Source organism: Simochromis diagramma, unplaced genomic scaffold (genome assembly GCF_900408965.1).
Source record: "Simochromis diagramma unplaced genomic scaffold, fSimDia1.1 OVJJ01000753.1, whole genome shotgun sequence".
Taxonomy (NCBI): domain Eukaryota; kingdom Metazoa; phylum Chordata; class Actinopteri; order Cichliformes; family Cichlidae; genus Simochromis; species Simochromis diagramma.
In genome coordinates, this window is record NW_024387523.1 from 4,808,242 (window position 1) to 4,826,125 (window position 17,884).

General features: G+C 39.9%; 1 protein-coding gene across 1 annotated transcript in view; it reads left to right on the plus strand.

The window, feature by feature from the left end:
• Window positions 1-1,625: 1,625 nt before the first annotated feature.
• Window positions 1,626-17,884, plus strand: part of angpt1 (angiopoietin 1) — a 56,421-nt gene continuing 40,162 nt past the window's right edge. Inside the window, exon 1 of the mRNA XM_040020728.1 lies at window positions 1,626-2,433. Coding sequence (XP_039876662.1) covers window positions 2,038-2,433 — 396 coding nt within the window. The 5' untranslated portion in view covers window positions 1,626-2,037. The remainder of the gene's footprint in view (window positions 2,434-17,884) is intronic.

Consider the following 17,884-nt stretch of genomic DNA (forward strand, 5'->3'; position numbering starts at 1 on the left):
ATCAGAGATTTTAATAGGCTGGCCGTAACAAGGACTTGACCTTTAACCCAGGGTCTTTCAGCGCTGTATTTCCTCACTCTGCCCCTTGTTCTGGCTTAATGTTAAAGAAGCATTCCATCTATCCCCTGCTCATTCTTGGATTTCACTTTTGTTTTCATGAAAACGTGACACTGGAAGGCATGTGATATACTTGTGATTATGTAAACTCTTGTAGTTAAGATACCAAGCAAAACGACACCTAAAAAGCGGTATGATTTTAAGTCTAAAACAAGCCATAATAGTTACAGTTTAATAATTTGTTACTGTACAAATTCAGTGGACAAGACCTTCCATAGATCAGGCTCCATACAACCATTTTTCAACCAGATGTGCCAGGTCTTCTACTGCATAAAGAAGTATTGGAGACAAATTGCGCTCACTGGCGCAGACTGACTCAGACTGCTTGCAGTGCGTTGGCAATCTGTCTGCATTTATAAACTAGACAGTGAGTATTTGCAAACTTTCTCTGAGTGATTGTAGTCTGTCTGAGTCAGACTGCAGTTGTTTGGAGACAGGTTACCCAGGAGGTGACCTGTGCAATCAAAAGTGGTCACCCAGAGGTTGAGGATGTTGCACAGCCAGTCTCTGAGCAACCAGTTGGTCACAGCAACTGCTTGCAATTGGTTGTTAAATGCAATGCAATACAATGAAATCACTGGGAAAAACATGGCTTTTATTAGTCATAAGGAGGTTGCTGACTTAGGTTTGCCAATAGAAAACTTAGCCCATGACAGTAGGCTTTGGCCAACCGAGAACGTGTTGACCACAGATGCTTTGTGACTGTTTGCTGAATTTTTACTTTTCTCTATAGTACATATTAAATATTTGCATGTACATATATGTATATACTACTTACAGTATATATAGTGTCAAACAGACTTAGCAAACATTAGCAAAATGATAGAATGGTGGGCATTTTTGGTGTTTGAGTGCTCTCTAATAGTATTTTAAATTTACTGCAACAAATTCTATGGAATGAAAGATACTTAATATCTTGTGGTAAATGTAGCTCAGGCGTATGGTTTGCTGTCCATTAGCCACTACGTAGGTTTGCAGTTTGATCCTATGGCTACTTCCATGTAGGTGCTGCAGTTTATAAAACAATGCTTGTCCTGACTATGGATTTGTACTTTCAAGAGATAAGCAGAAGAACATATAAAGCTACCCCGAGCACAGGTGACAGGTTCATAGCACCTGTTATTAGCTGAGCAGGAAGAAAAGAAGAGATAAATTAAATGCGTGCGTTCAAATTATTATTATTATTATTATTATTTTACACAGGCAAGGGAGCAGGTCAACCACATAAACCGGTCTGAAAGCTGATCCCCACAGTCTAAGCATGTCCTCTGTGCTGAGGTCTCTTTCTGCCAGGATCACTGGCGCACACACACACACAAACACACACACACACACACACAAACACACACACACACACACAAATACGTCCATGCACAGAGTCACATTCCTCTGCAGGCTCTGCGAGGGGCAGGCGCAGAGTGTGCTGGAAGCTTGGAACTGCTCTTCAGAGTGCGCGTCTCCCTCCCTCCCTCTCCCTCTCTCACTCTCTACCCCCAGTCGTTAAGTTTGCGAGCAGAGGAGGAAAGAACGGCAGAGAGACCAGGGGAGGTCTGACGACACTATCCCAGCATACCCAGCACCTACTTTAAATGCACACTCTGATAAACGCAGGCAGGCTCTGATTTACTGGAGGAACACCAAGAAATATAGCCAAGCTGTCACACTCCAAGACATGTGTGCAACTTTCCCTGCCAGGACAAAAGCTTAAGAGGAGGTTTGGAAACATACATGTGTGTCCCGTCCATGGCAAAAAAGTCTACATGAACTCTGACTGCTGGAGGTCCAACTTAAGGATGGAGGATACATGTTTCAGGCTAACGTTTTCTGATTCAGCACTTAAGAGAACATCTAGTAAAGCATAGAAGGAGAAACAAGAGACACAAGAAATTTAATCACCCTCAACAGCGCTTCCAGGCTGATATGATGCTGTGGTACCACTACAGTCGTCACCTGCTGTCGCTGGCGGCGCTTCTGGTGATTGTGAGCTGCGGAGGAGGTGAGCAACGGAGAGGGACGGACGGCAGCAGCAGTAGCAGTAATGGAGGGAGTACTACTAGTAGTAGCAGCAGCAGCAGTAGTAATTCCAATAACAGACGTTTTCATAAGATCCAGCATGGCCAGTGCACCTACACCTTCATCCTACCTGAGGGAGAGGGAGCTGGAGGAGGCTCCTGCAAGGAAGCGAAGGCCAGTAGCTCGCAGTACAACGCCAACTCTCTCCAGAGGGACGCTCCACCACCTGAGCCAGACTTTCCCAGCCAGAAGATCCAGCAGCTGGAGAACGTTATGGAGAATTACACCCAGTGGCTACAGAAGGTAAGGAGGAACTTTATGTGGAGCATCAGGTGCTAGATCTCTCTTTTCTTTTAAACATGATCTTGGCTTAATGATAACCTGAAATAAGAACGCAGTGGAATTTTCCTGTTTTAATCAGAACCACGCTGAAAATCTTAGAATTGCATCTGCATGAGTTTTTTCTTTTGAAGTGGCTGCTGTGTGTTATTTGTTGAGATATTTGTGTCTGCTTGGGTGTGTGGTCTCCCCAGAGCGTCTGTTTGTAGCTTCACTAGATACCTTGTTTTGGTTTGTGGATGAGGCTGTCAGACTAAAACCATGCAGTGTTTGCTGTTTTCATGTAGTCGACACGTAGTTTGTCAAAGTGCTTGTCTGTAGGAGAGTTTATGTGCCTTGGAAAAGTGCAGCTTTCTTTTACCCATATCCCCCCCAAAGGGTGATGCTGTGTGGCCACTTTCAAAATAAAATTCCAGAGATTACCACACAAAACACTGACAACATCAAAAATGTTAAAATGCACGGCTGTCAACTGGTTGACTTACACCTCATAACTCCTTCAGTTGTTGAGAAAGCAGCCTGGTCTCATAGTGGCATTAATCTTCTTTGCTTCTGAGTTGACAAACAGACTTTTATTAGTTAAAAAAATATGTGTTTTTGATAACACACAAAAGAGGACAGACTGGAGTATTTGGTTACGTAACTGTGTACTGCGTCTCTGTCTAACACATCTCTGTTTTCCTGACGTCTTCCTACTTTTCTCTGTGTTAACCGCAAAATTCCACAGATGCTCATACAGCAAAGGTAGCTATATGTCAGTCACCCTCTGCTCTCCAGTGGGCTGTCTCTTTAATGGCAGGAAGTCAGAGGGAGCCCCAAGAGACTCAAAGAGGAGGAAAAGACATGGAAGGAGAATGCTCTCATTATTTTTGTTCAAGTGTGAGTTTAGCCTGAAAATCCAGATTCATATAAAAGAAGTTTTATGTGAATATTTTTATTGGAAGAATTTATTGGTTAAATAACTCCTAAATTAAATCCTTTTAATGGGAATTTGAAGATCTGTGAGGTGCTATGTTCAAATATGTTAATAAGATGCGAATTCTGAAGCCATATCTGATACTGCTTGGCAGGCACTCTGCTTTTTCAGGCTTTGAGACTTTGTGTCTCCGAAAATGTCTCTGAAATGAATACACGATTCAAACAAACAAACTTCCAATTTTGGCATCACAGGATCTCGTGCTCCTGCTCTTTCTACAGTGTTGTTGCTCCCAAATAAGATTAGCATGTCCAGTCTGCCATCAACACCTAAAAGCTGATGGCTTATTTTATTTTCCGCAGTTTGTAAGTCAAACACGCGCACAGCTAACAACTGATGGATTTCATGGATCACAGTGTAACGGGGAATTTATCAAGCTGAATTTCACCGATTAATCTGTTTGTACGCAATGAACATGTCCTTCGAAAGCTCTCAGAGCTACGCTGCGTCTGCTTTTCGTTTTCTCAGAGAAAGTAATTTTCACTCCACGAGTTGGAGGAAATAGTCATTTCTCATCAATTAACCAGGTAGTGGCAGCGGTCTGCTAGAGCGAGATGTTGACTGAGTTCGTAATTAAGGGAGGTAGTGTTGGGGGCTACTCCACCCTCCAGCAAATTCAGAATATCTTACGAAACTACAGAACTTAGAAATGCGTCTCAAACCAACTTGGGTATAGCACAAGAGGGATTTTGTCGCTACTACTGACTTTATCTACATTTAGCATTCTGTGTGTCACAGTTGTTTATGTAGAGTCACCATTAAAGGGAGGAAAAATGAGAAAAGACTTTTAGTAGTCAAACGTCTGAAAACTTGTGTATGTGTTTCTGTCTGTGTCTTAAGTGCAGAGAAAGGCCATGGTTTATAATAATACCAGCTCTATCTTTGCTCAGTGAACCTCATCCGTCTATGACAGTACAAGGGACCCTGTGAAAACACAACGGCAGCATTCGTGCACTGAAGGTTTGACTAATGGGACCTCTAGAATAACTTTCTCCTCAGATGTAAGGAAGAGAGCACCACTACTGCCATTGTGCTTCTCTCCTGACACCTAGGAGTTTATCGTGCAGGACCAAAGACAATCTTATCATGAATTTTCTGATGTGTCTTCTAAATACTGTAAATTTAAATACAAAAGCAGAAAAAACAAATATCAGAAATAAAGAGGAATTACCTCTTGGTCATTTCATAAGGGAAGTTTAAACACACAGTGGTAATTCACGCTAATTGCACTACATGGGGGGGAGAACATCAGGATGCAGTTAACATTTTTCATTGGACAGAAGATTAAGCGTCTCAGTCGGTCTATCTATCTTAATCACGCCGGTCTTTTTACTGCTTGTCTTAAAGAAAGCTCGCCCTGATGTTGCTCCAACCAGCCCTGATGAAAGAGACGGACAGAGAAGATTATTATAGATAGCAACCCTGTGCCTGTGCTTTCAGTCCAGTGTGGGGGGTACACTTTTAAGAGTGATGTAGCAAACAGCTGTTGGGGAAGTGTTTTAAGCCTGAGATCTTACCTTTGTCAACCCAGGGTAAAGTATATGGACCCGGATAACATTCCTAACCAGTCAAAGGTGGCTCGTGTTTGCTCAAGGATTACTTCTTTTTCCTGTCTGCAAGGTGAAGAGCCATGGATAAGCTTTCTTACCAGAATTTCACAGAATTATAAAAGGAACACACGGGCAGAAAACCCCCACAAAAAACAAGAAATGGAGAGAAAATAAAAGACAACAGGTAGGTGACTGTGTTTGGTATGCAAATGTGTTTTTATTTTTGACACTTATCTATAATACTTTTATTTTCTGTTCTTACCAAATATATTGTCCACAGTGATATTAATTATTCACTGATTTGTACTTTAATGGGGTTTATATTGGGCAATAGCTGAAAATGAAAAAAAAAAATAGAGAAGAAACACCCTTCAGTGATGTTACAAGTGTTGATGTTGCATAGTCTGTCCACCTGAGGGCGCTCTGCAACTTGTTGGCAACAGGTGTTTGCCAACAAGGAAGAACCAAACAAGTATAGATCGGTATTAAAAATCCTTTATCAGACAGGCTGTAAAACTGGGACAGTACATCAGACATTTCACAGGATTCAATTCCCACAATGCACCTGCTGCAGCAACTCACCTGTCTGTTACAAACCAGCCAATCTTAGTACAAAACAGAGTGATACAGAATACTGAAGCTAACAAAATGCTAAAATACATACTCAATATGCAGCAGTAAGGTAAAGTACAAGTTTTTTCGAATTTTCTCCATATCTCATAAACAGGTGTTTTTGCTATTAGTTAGTTCCTTGCTAGAATGCAATACGGTTACAGCTTAGAAGAGATTTTGTTATCTTATGCTGGCAAGTCAGCTTTATTTATTATTATTTATTTATTTATTTATTTATTTCAAACATATGTCACCATATGTCACGTCAAAGTGCATTAAAAAATCATCCATTTTCAATCCAAATCCAGTGTATGCCTGTAAAATTCCACAATGAAACTTTGAATATATATAAATCTCAACCACAGTGTCTCACAAACATCAAACATAATCATTTAGCATCAAACAGCAGCAAGCTAACGTTTCCATTTCTGAAGCTTTTATAACATAAACTGTCTGGTCAATGCAGCAAACCTTATTTTTGAAATACCTAAGTATGAGTTGATCTTCTTGGGATTTAAAATATCTCGTGCTTATAACTTTGTGCAATTTAGGGCACAAAAAGGATTCCCAGTGTCATCTCGCCATAAGGTCTCCTACCGTTTATGTACATATACAGGCCATAATGTTCTAAAAACCTCCTATTAAAATGTTTTCTTCAAGCAGGCTGTCCCAAAATCTTAATGCTATCGGAACAACAGGACAATTTCACCTCGACTAAATGTTAGCAGCCGTCATGGAATAAAGAAGCCAGAAGATTGCAAATGTAACCAGGAGCCAGATTTAAATATGCACTTATTGCATAAAATGAGTTTTGTTGGTGGTGGAAACATTTTTAAAAGCTACATTTTATCAGCATCTACTTTTGAATTGTGTTTGGAGTTTTTTCACCCTTTTTTTGGTTGTTCGATAGAGTGTAGATACAAGCAAGTTTTCATAACTGATATACAAACTGAAATGACCAAAAATGTTGACTGAGCTAATAAGATTTTGATGTTCGACAATTTCCAATATTTAGTGTTGCGACATACTTAGATCAATACCAAAACTCAGCTTTATTGACATGTAAAAAGATGAAACTGGTGTTTTTTAGTGCACTTTAACAACAGATGGTGTTCTTTGGTGCACTGAAGTGTAATAAGATCTTCTCATTTCCCCCTCTTGTGGAAACTGCAGAAAGTTTCTGGAGAAGCCTTTGCCAAACTAAGCTGTTGAACATGGAGGGGAAATGACCATCCTGGGTGTCTTATCCCTGTGAAATTCCCATCTTTCTGCCTCTTGACGAACTTGACTGCGTTGCATAAACAGTGCTTTAGAGGATATACCAACATGTGGGCAGCAGCTTGTTTCCCTTCCATATTGGGAGTTCATTTGAGAAAGAGTGAATATGTTTCTCTACTTAATGCTGTCAGAAGGCCACACAGTGTGCCTGGGGATCCAAGGGGAAACCTATCTATTTTAGTAGTGACTTCCTCTATAAGAGTTTATTTTCACTCTTAATGTTGTCCAAAGCTAACAATCGGATGATACATAAAGACGGGCAAATGCTCCAAGGAATAAAAAGTCTTGTCCTTCTGGACCTCTAAACTTGCAAAAAGGAAACCATAGAAATTACAGAAGGGCGCTCCAATAACAGCTTCCAGAAGGGTTTTCTTGGTTGCACTTGTGCTTTGACTGTAAGTGAAAAGGAAAGAGAACTTTCTGCTTCTGCGTGTCGTGGGAGCAGGGAAAAACATTACAACAATGCCGCAGTATTTCCACACGGACATGAAAATGGGGTTCAACACTGTTAATGTTTCTGATTTTCAGGGAAAGGGGGCATTTAGCGGTTTTGTCATGCTCAATAAGCCGTACCGCTTTGTTTTCAGACTCACCCGTTTTTTCCAGAGGTCGTATTTCAATTAACCGGTGGCTGCGAACATGATGGCAGCTTTGATACTGGCCAGGCAGGTATTGTACACCTATGTCTCTTTAAAGTCACATGAATGAAGCAGTACATTTCTAGGTAATGTGACAGTCCATTTTGAATTTGTCTAGTTTCCTTTAGTGCAGCGATACAAAGTTACCATTTGGTTTCTTTTTCCATCATTCATTTTAGTGAATTACTCTCAGGTGGGTACTTTATTGAGGATTTATTTTGCTTTAATTACAAGGTTATACATTTGGCTAAATGCTTGCAGGATTTATGACATCCCCACTGAAAACACTGTAGCTATAGCTTGTAGCTTGGCACCCATTCGTGCATCTGTAAAATAAATTGAGAGTTTCCTCTTATAGGCTCATGTTTCCGTGCACTCTCACTCTTCTAATGGTGCTAATTTTTCTTCATTTGGTCGTTAGAGGTATTACGGATGTAGGTACTCTTGTGATTTGGCCACTTGGACACAGTGAAAAAAGTCACGCACATATGCTATACCGTATTATTACTTTTAATCATCATTAAAAAAAATTTGGAGGTAGTCTGAAGTCTAGCCCCAGGCCATCTGATTGATGAGAGGTTGTATTCAGATTCCTTTTAGCTCTAATCTGGTCACCACCAACTTCAGAGGGACATATCTGACTTTTCAGCTGCTAAACGCTCCATTATGTTCACCTTTGCTAACTTTGCAAGTCTGCTTTTTAGTTGACATTAAGAACAAAGCGGTTTAACTAGAGCTTTTTTTTTTTTTTTACTTAAACAGCAGTTTGCCAGGACCAGAAGAGTCATAAGAGAAACAAACCAAACAATGAAGTCAGAAGCAATTCCAGCACTGAGACTTTGAAATAGCCTCCAACTCCAACTTTGTTTAGCTGACTCTCTGGACGCCTTTTAGTCAAGGAGGCCTTTTGTTGAGATTCTTATGGATAGTACCTGTTTTTAGTTAGCTGTTTTCCTTAATTCCTATATTTTATTTTTTGGATTGCTTTGTGAAGATATATCTGTAAAAAGCACTTTAGAAATAAACTTTACTTCCTTACTTATTTATATCTCAATACTTGTAAAAGCTCTGGGAAATTATTTAGAGTTAATAACACCAAGTCATCCATTCATCCACCCGTTCAACTTAGGGTGAAAGGTGCTGGAGCCTATCCCAGCTGTCATGGGGCAAGATATGGGGTAGGTTGACAGACCATCACAGAGCCATTGTTTATACAGCAATACAGATTATATCAGCTTTAAGGTAAGTGTATGTGTATAGGTTTTATTCTAGTGTGGTATTTAAATATTTTCTTATAAAATTGTTGAAATAAGAGGTTTTTTGGTTTTTTGCCTCCCAACAGAACAACCATACATAATATTATTCTGGGCAGACAAGTGAAAGCCATTAGTACTAGAGTGGAAGTTGTTGTCAGAAGAGTTGCCAAAAGCAAAAAGGTTCTTGTCTGCATCTTTGCCACTGCTAAGGTTGAGTGATTATGAGCCAAATATGAGATAATAACAACTTAGATAGAGTGGAACATTAGACATTATGGTCGATGTAAGTGCACAGTTAGTAATGTAATGTGCTGTTATTTTAGCCTGCAGCAAATCACGAGTGTGTTTAAACTTACTTCAGTCGCAGAGCTGCCTGTTATCTTTTTTGTATTTTTGTTTTATAATGACTCTTGATAAACAGAGCAGATGATAATATTACTCACCCATATCTGCTATTTGTTTTCCTCCAGACTTCGGTTCATGCAGGTCGTACGCTGTAAATCAAAGTTTGATTAAGGTCAAAGGAACTGATATGGCATTAAAAACAAAGCTCTGTTTGGATATTTGATATTTGAGCTGTTTGCAGAGAATACCCCAAGACGTCTAACTCGGTTTGAATTTGCAGTAATCTGTCAGATGTTCTCTTTTTTTTCCCCAACTGGTTTGTTTCCAGGAAAAGATAACTGATAAAATATCAATTTCTTGTATTGCTGATTCTGGCAATGTGCCGCAGAATGAAAAATAAAGATACGCTGTGAATTTGAATGCTCTCGCTACATGCTTCAGTTTGTGTTCATCCAATTTGGAAGTTCACTCTAAGTTGTGTTGTTTGATCTTCGTTTATGATAATTTTCAATCCCGTAGATATTTCTGTGAAGTGGAGGAAAAATTCCTGAAGCCGCCTTAGATGCTGCCTTTGAGGCCGGCTCTCCCTCCAGTGTCTCTTTGACTCTCCCTGACAGATGTTGCATTCTGAGTGGATGTCTTTGTTTGTCAACGCTGGGGAGTCTTCCAGAGGTTCCAGAGGGCAGCGCCGTTTCACCCTGCTTGGAGTTAGCCTTGCAGATTGTGTGTTTCTCGGATTCTAAAGCAAAGAAACACAAGAATCAAGGTCAGATGCTCCAAAATGAGGAGAAAAGGCCGTAGAGTGAGGCCAAGTTGTAGAAAACTGTTGACAGGAAGCGCATAACGGTGAAAAGAAGACAGAAGAAGATTGGGACAGACTCGGAATAGTAGGAAAGAAAACATAAACAGCTTCATTCCCTCGCACTGTGGCCTACATAGATCTTCAGATGAGTAATGGTTGTCTCCATTGTTTTTGTTGCGTTCTTATGGTGGTAGGATGTGAGCCACTTGTTCTTAAGCCCTTCGTGTCACATCTGAGCATTACTTCACGTATTTATTTAATCGTTTATTGTCTTGTGGTGCGAGTGAGGGAGGCGAGCTGCTCTGTGAGTATTGTGCAACGTATTGAATTACATCTTCAGACCCACACATCTTGATGGAATTCAGTCTGGAGCAATTCAGAAGGGCTGGCTGTTTATAACCTGCCTCTGTTTTCTTTGGGCGCTTTGGGCACATGAAGTGAGTCGGGTCTCGGTTTATCGCTTTAAGTGCTGTGATTGGTGTGACACTTCGTTCAGCCTGCTAGTGGCAATACGCACACGCACGAAAAGATATAGACGCACATGCAGACACATTTGCACCAGACACATTTGCACCCACAAATCTTAATATTTGCTTTGAAAGCAAAGACACTCGTAACCCTGTACAGAGTTGTGTTTGCGTTAGCGGGGACCTGAGCCAGACTTCTCATATTTCACAGAATACCACAGCTGGAGCTGGCACACTCACTAGAGACGTGTAGAGGAAAGTCAGTAAAGTGGGTTACCCTGTGACATTTCTTATGTTCCCTGCTGTTAAACAATAACACCCTCAAAACATCGTACAGTGCAACTCAAGAGTCCTCATAAAATCATTGACTTCGTTGACTGTTTCAGTATGTTTCTTTTCTTTGGTCGTTTTAGCTGTTTGTACTTTCGGTCACGCTGCTATCAGAGCTGTCGATTAGCTGATAAGGAACACCTGCTGCACGACAGAATTTGGTGATGAATTGCACCAAGTATGCAATTCACACGCCTAAAACGCATAATTCGTTTGTTTTTAAAACACAAAATAAGTACACACAATCTAAGTATTCAATCAAGTACGGTAACGAGAGGCTCTAACGAATAATCTTTTAGGCAAGCAAGCTGTGGATTGGATTTTTTTCTTTCTAGTAAAGGCTCTAAAAAGTTCAACATTACATATAAGCAGATACTGATTTAGATTTTCATTAGAACTTGCTTTGTTGCATTACACCAAACTATAGCTAATCACACTCCCACCAAAAAAACCCCACCCAAATTGACATGGAAATAGCTCTTTTATATAATTCAATGTTGTAAAAATCAGTCTATACTTAATTTATCTAGTCCTACATTTTTTTCTCTTCCTTTTTTCACAATGCAAAACCCATACAAACATGTTGATACATATACTCACTGGCCACTTCTTCAGTTACACCTTTGCGAGTTGGACCCTTTTTTGTCTGCAGATTTGTGGACTGCTGCTGCAAATCTCATTTTCCACAACAGCCCAAAGATCTGGTTGCCGTGGAAGCTATTTGAGAGCTGTGAACTCATTGTTATGTTCCAGAAAGCAGTTTGAGATCATTTCAGCTTTTGTGACATGGAGATTTCTACTGGTGGATGGAACCATCAGAAGATGAGAACGCTGTGGTCATAAAGGGATGGACAAGGTCAGCAACAGTACTCAGATAGGCTGTGGCATTTAAAAGATGCTCAGCTGGTACTAAGAACCTCAAAGTGTATCCCCCACAACATTACACAACCAGCAGCACGCCTGTATCACTGATATAATACAGGATGAATCCATGCTTTCATGTTGTTTACACCAAATTCTGACCTTTATAGAAATCTGGACCTTCATTTAGGACTGTTTATTATTGCTACATTGTTATTCGAGTGCGCGTTACAGGGGAAAAACCTTGTAAAAACACTGCTGTATTTGGTGTCAGCCTGAAGCATCAATCTGTTTTTGGTTTAGGCAAACAGTTGGCTGTAATGATTAGTACAGGTGGATTTTAGCAGTCAGTGTTGTGATTACTGGTAGAGAAAGCACTTTGCACACATTTAGGGATGGAAAAAATGTAGCGTAACATTTTTCTTCATGTACTTCCCCTCTGCAGTAACGGTGCAGTGACAGACTACCTCTAAATTGCGCTGCTGCACGGTGACCTAACAGGAACTAACTTAGAAATCTGTTGTTGATTGAAAAGATGGATGTGCTTGTTGGTCTGAGTTTACAACGAAAATACAAATGGTTACAAATAGTTCCAGAAGTTTATTTAAGTTGACATGTTTGCTGTGATTCTGAGGTGGAAAGGTTAATCCTCCAGAGGCCTGGACATGGACGTTAGTAAATCTGCACGCGTGAGTGTGTCACGTTCGTGTCCGTTTCTGCATGCGGGTTTGTGCACGACACTGTTTTATCTGCACAAGCCTGTTTTTTCGCCTGTGTTTGGATGAGATGACCTTGAGCTTAGCCGATAGTCTGAGAAGGATCATATGAGATGTTACTTCTCTGGGCATGTGCAATCACAAGGTGCAGAAACTGGAACAGAAGCTGACACATGCTGTCAAACAGCACTCACATTATCCATGTAAATGTATACACGTCAGTGATACATGATGTCTATGATGTCTCGTCTAAGGGAAGGATGAAGATATAACTTTTAACAGTTACAGATTGCAAAAAAGAATGGGTGATGTCACTGTTTTCCTAAAATCTACCTTGTATGGAGTAATTATCATTGTTTGCCATGATACAACTAAGATTCGTGGCTTTCTCATGGTTTTCAGTCCTACAACAGCACCAGACGGAGTTCGGTTCCAAGATTAGATGTTCATATTTCAGTTTTTCTGAGCGTTGTGGTACTCGTCATGTTGGCTTAACAGTTAAGGTTTAAAGTTCATTCACGTCCTCAGAGATGGCAGCTTTCAAAAAGAAAACAAAGCCTCTTCTCTTTTTTTTTTTCCCACAGTGTTATTGCTTTACAGTCCATTTAGTACCTGGAACCTTTAAGCCCTCAAACTAATCACAAAAAATGGATAAGATGTTTTGTTGTTTGAGCATGACCATTTATGTTTGGTTGCACTGGTTGAAATCATTTGATCCATCCTGTGCTTTTGCTTTTGTTTATAGACATGTCTTGAGTGCCGCTGCCTATGAAATTCAAAAACAAACAGAAACTGAACACAGAAACCCAGGAATTAGACAGGTAATGCACACAGTGTGCGCTTCTCTAAATGATCCTTTTCTCTACTTCTGTTTTCTTTAGCAACCTTGCACAACAGAAAAAGATGTGATGTAATTCCAATGACATGCTATGTCAAGAACCTTTCAATGTGTGTACAAATGTACTCGTACTGCAGTTTTTCTGTGAAAAACATCAAACACGTGAGCAGCTAATGATCAAGATGCACAAACATGCAACATGTCAACCGAAGCCAAAGATCAAACTGCTCATTAGCTGCACATCGTGGATAAGAGCAGCGTCCACGTCCTTTTAAACATATGTGGTAAACTTCGGGTCAAAGCTGTTTCATGTGTGCATGTTAGCTGGTCTACTTCGGCCTCACTTACTTAGAAGTGCCTCGTGCAGCCACTGACAGTGCGTGTTAGCAACAGTGGAAGCGTGCAAAATGACTGAACAGTAACATAATCTGGACCTGGTGCGATAGTGTCTCTGTGTCTTCGGTATTAAAATCAAAGCGAAGCAAAGATTGTAAGAAAGACACGGAAATGCAAGCACGTGTAGATGTGCAGATATGGGATGGAGGGAGGCAGAAAGAGAAAGTGAAGGAGGCCGTGCTCAGCTCACACTGTGGTGATTAACTATAGGAACGGTTTATAAACTCCGGAGTCTATGCTTAATGGGATGTTAGGATGAAAGATAAACACCAACGTGACATTGAAGGAAACAACCCTTGTCATTAAAGGCTCATTCGTTTTGATTTAAAAAGACGCCCAGCTTGGTAGGTAGTGGGGCTGGCACACAAACTACTGGAACCATTTTTCCCTGAGGTTTTGCCTGACTAGGAGGTTTAACATACAACGCTGTATGTAGTAAGGTTTCTGTCATGGCTGAAATTAAAACAAAACATGCCCCCTTTCATATATTTCTACAACTGTCTGGCAGAGGAATCTCCTGCTGGGATGTTTTGAGGGTATACTGGAATGCTATCTCAAATATTTGGACGTAATAGACTCCTCCATGGGATGGTGGGTTTGCGATCCCCGTGTGCTTAAGTAAAGGGGCAGACTGACATGGCCAGCAGCATAGACACACAAAAAAAGACTTTTAAAAAAGGGTGCATTCCTGTCCAGATGTATCCCTGAGGAAAGCTTCTCATGTTGGATGACTAAGTGAGCCACAATATCTCAGGACTGTCCCTCTGCTGGTGCTCCCAGTTTAAGACATCTGGATGAATGGTAGCAGGTCCAGCTTTGTTTGCTTATTTGTTTTTCGTTATGCATTCCCATGTCTTGAATGACTGCAAGAACTTCCTCTCCCATAAGGCTAGATAAGCAAAATTAATTGGAGTAATTTTTGGACCATTTTGACATTAGATAGCGCCAATGTAACTGGAGTATTTATGAAAATATACATTCATATGCACACTTTCCTTCACTGTATTTGTTTACATTTGTCATTGAAAGAAACCATGCTTTGTCTCTAATAGCGACTGTTACATCTGCTTGACTTAGGAATCATACATTAAATGCTGTCTTGAACCACCCCTCATTTCTTTAGGTACAGTGATTTATTGAATCATTTTCCATCATGCAGTAAATAAAGGCTCTTTGGCATAAAAGAATTCCCATGTTAGAACTGTCTCACGCATGTAATTTCTTTAAGTACTCTGCAGGAGTAGCTCCCCAGTTGTCTATCAAGGTGATCCCATACTGCTTCAATCATGGTGAGGTTTGGGCTCTGAGAAAGTCAGTACATGACTGATGGTGTTCTTTTCTTTCTTCTTGTCTTTTTTCTCTACTCTGGGATGTTTTTACTGAATTGGCATCAGATGCTTTCCAGATGGTATTGCATCATGAATCAAAATCTGCTGATACTTGTCTGTGTGCATAATTCCATTCTCTTTGACAATATCCTCACACCACTGGCTGAAATGCAGCTCTAAACCATTTCAGACCCATTCTACAGAAGACTGTAGATACTCACTGTTGTACCTCTCTCCTGATCTTTGCAAGACTGCTTGCCATTGATTTTCAGTGGGGACTGGTTTTTGTGTAATTTCAGTTTATACTTAATTTGGCATACCTCAGAATTTTCTTCCTTAAGAATGGCTTCTTGATAGCCACCCTTCCACTGATGCCATTTCTGATTAGGCTTCGAACAATAAATGGATCAACTGATCTGAACTTGTCAAGTGTCCTCAACTTTTTTAAGGACACACTACACACCATGCTCAGATACGCCAAGTTTTTGGCTAATAGCTTTTTGGGAATTGCCTTGTTGGTGCAAAAATACTATTATATTGCTGTCAAGCAGTGCTATCTTGGCATTGTTCATAGATTCAGCTAAAGAAATGAGAATAAAATGTGTTTTTGCGACAGACTGCCAGTAACCTAAAGTAAGGACCTAAAGATACAATTTTAAATTTATAATAATAACAATAATAAAAGCTTGTTCCTACCGTAGATTTTATGAGATGGGCTTGTTCTCTCGGTTTTATAGGAGTTGTAGCCTGTAGATATTATGATATTTTTATGTTTCTTGTCTAACACTTTGCAGTGATTTGAGTTATGTGTAGTTTCACTGGAATTTAGTCCTAAAGAAGCACCGAGCAGAGCAACTCTGAAAATTCATTTCCAGAATAAATTTTCCTCATGAAAACAAGCAGTGTCTGTATAATCGTATCAAAATCAGTAAATGAAAACCAAACATTGCTCTTGGATGTTCTCACACAAGTGCTACAAAACTCAAGTTCAAGGCTTTAAAATGTCCGTCTCTCTATTTCATGTCAAAAGACCGTGTTTGTCCATCTGTGCTTTTCATAACACAATGCCAACATTGCAATTTTTATATCTCAATCTGTCATTCTGACAAATAAAAGACTTTCTTTGTCGTATATTCTAGTAGTTTATCACTGAATGTGTTATAGACACTGTCAGACTTTGATTTAAAAGGTCCTTCCAAGTTTGACCATTCACGTAAGAGAAAGCATAACACAGATTACACAAAATTTATGTCTCAAAGAAACTAACAAAAAAAAAAAAAACAGACTAAAAGCAGCAAGAGCAACACAAGCAGGTTTTCTTCTTTCTTGGGTTTTAATGTTTTTGCAAATTTAACATAATCAAAAGAAGTATTAAATCTAAATTTGACTCGGGTTTGTGTTTCGAAATCGTGATTAAGAGCATCAGAATTTTACCCAGACCTTGTTGAAAATCAAGCCTCATTTCAATTGAAGCATTTAAATTATCTACACAGAGATCTCATCAATTGTTTGGGAAAAAAAATCCCCACATCAAAAGGTATTATGTATATTCCCCCTTCTGTGTTTGTGATTTATTTGAATGGTTAACACTGAGTAATGATATGCAAAGTCGTATAGTTTAAGAATATCTGACAAAATGTGGAAAATATGAACTTCAATTTGGCTTAAAACTTTTGCACTCTGGTTAGAAGTTCTGATTTGTTTTTCCTAAGAAATATCACCCAGCCTTGAATATACCAGCCAGAAAATCTCACTTTCTTTTATTGGCTGCCCTGTTGACAAACCATCATGACAGTAAACCTTTGAAGGTTGAAAAATGGTGTGCGTCTGAACCTGCCAAGCAATTTTGGGTACTTCAGACTACGCACTATAATTGACCTAATCATTTATAAAGAGCTTGGTTTACTTAAAGTTGTGTACACATTTTTCATTATGTCCTTGGAAATACAAAACCACAACAAGATTAGCATCAATACTGTCTTGACAGGTTGAAAAACGGGAAGAAAACAAGCAAGAAAGATATAAAGGGGGAAGAAAAGGCAGTGTTGGATCAAGCAGGTGCTGGCAGGCACTTGGTTGTTTTTCAGATGGCCAAATTCACACAGATCAAGAGAGCTGAGAGAGGGTTTGGACAACCCAATTCATTGCGCACTCCTATTCCTATTCTAAATTATCCACCATCAGCATGTTTACTTGCTTTCTTGTATTGCTTACAGACCTTCTCCAATGTAGTGGCATGACTTTCACAAATAATACATTCTGTGGGAACTACCTCCTTGCAGGAAGTCTATACTGACCTATAAAATCCTTCTGCACCAAGGGCACTTCCACAGTTTTTGAAATGGGAAGCCCCCCTGCCTCTCTTTTTAAGCTTTCTACTTTATACTCTGTGGAGTAGAAAATATAATGCCTTGATCGATGCTCAATATTCCAGGTGAGGGAATTCCAGAAAGTTGATTCTGTAGTGTGGATGGAGCATTTTCAGTCGAAGAAGCATTTCGTCCCTAATCCAAGTGATTTCTTCAGTCTCGACTCACTGCAAGTTTCCCCAGCCTTACTTGTGCTTCGTTTAGGTACTTGAGTGAATGCACTCAAGGTGCCAACCAATGCAGCAATCCTCTAGAGGTTCTGCTGTTAATATCCATGTTCTCAGTCTTCTGCTTTTTGTGTAAGACATATGCCTTGAAAGGTGCTTTATTCATCAACTATAGAGGTTCACACACAGTGCTCAAGAGCTGTCTACCATATTGAACATGATAGAATCACCAGTCTTGAAGGAAAAATGCATATTCCCAGATGGATTATCGAGAGGTTTCTGGTGGTTGCTGGCTGTCATTGAGCGAAATCAGTCACAAAGAGGATGTGGTGCAAAAAAATCTCCTTTTGGTTATTTTGGTTGTTAACAGATTGCTTAGTTGCCAGTAGTTTGCATGTAAGATGATACCTTGTCTGCCAACACTCTAACTGTGCTAACTAACGGTACACTGAGAAAAAGTGAAACATGAAAAATTGCAACACAAAC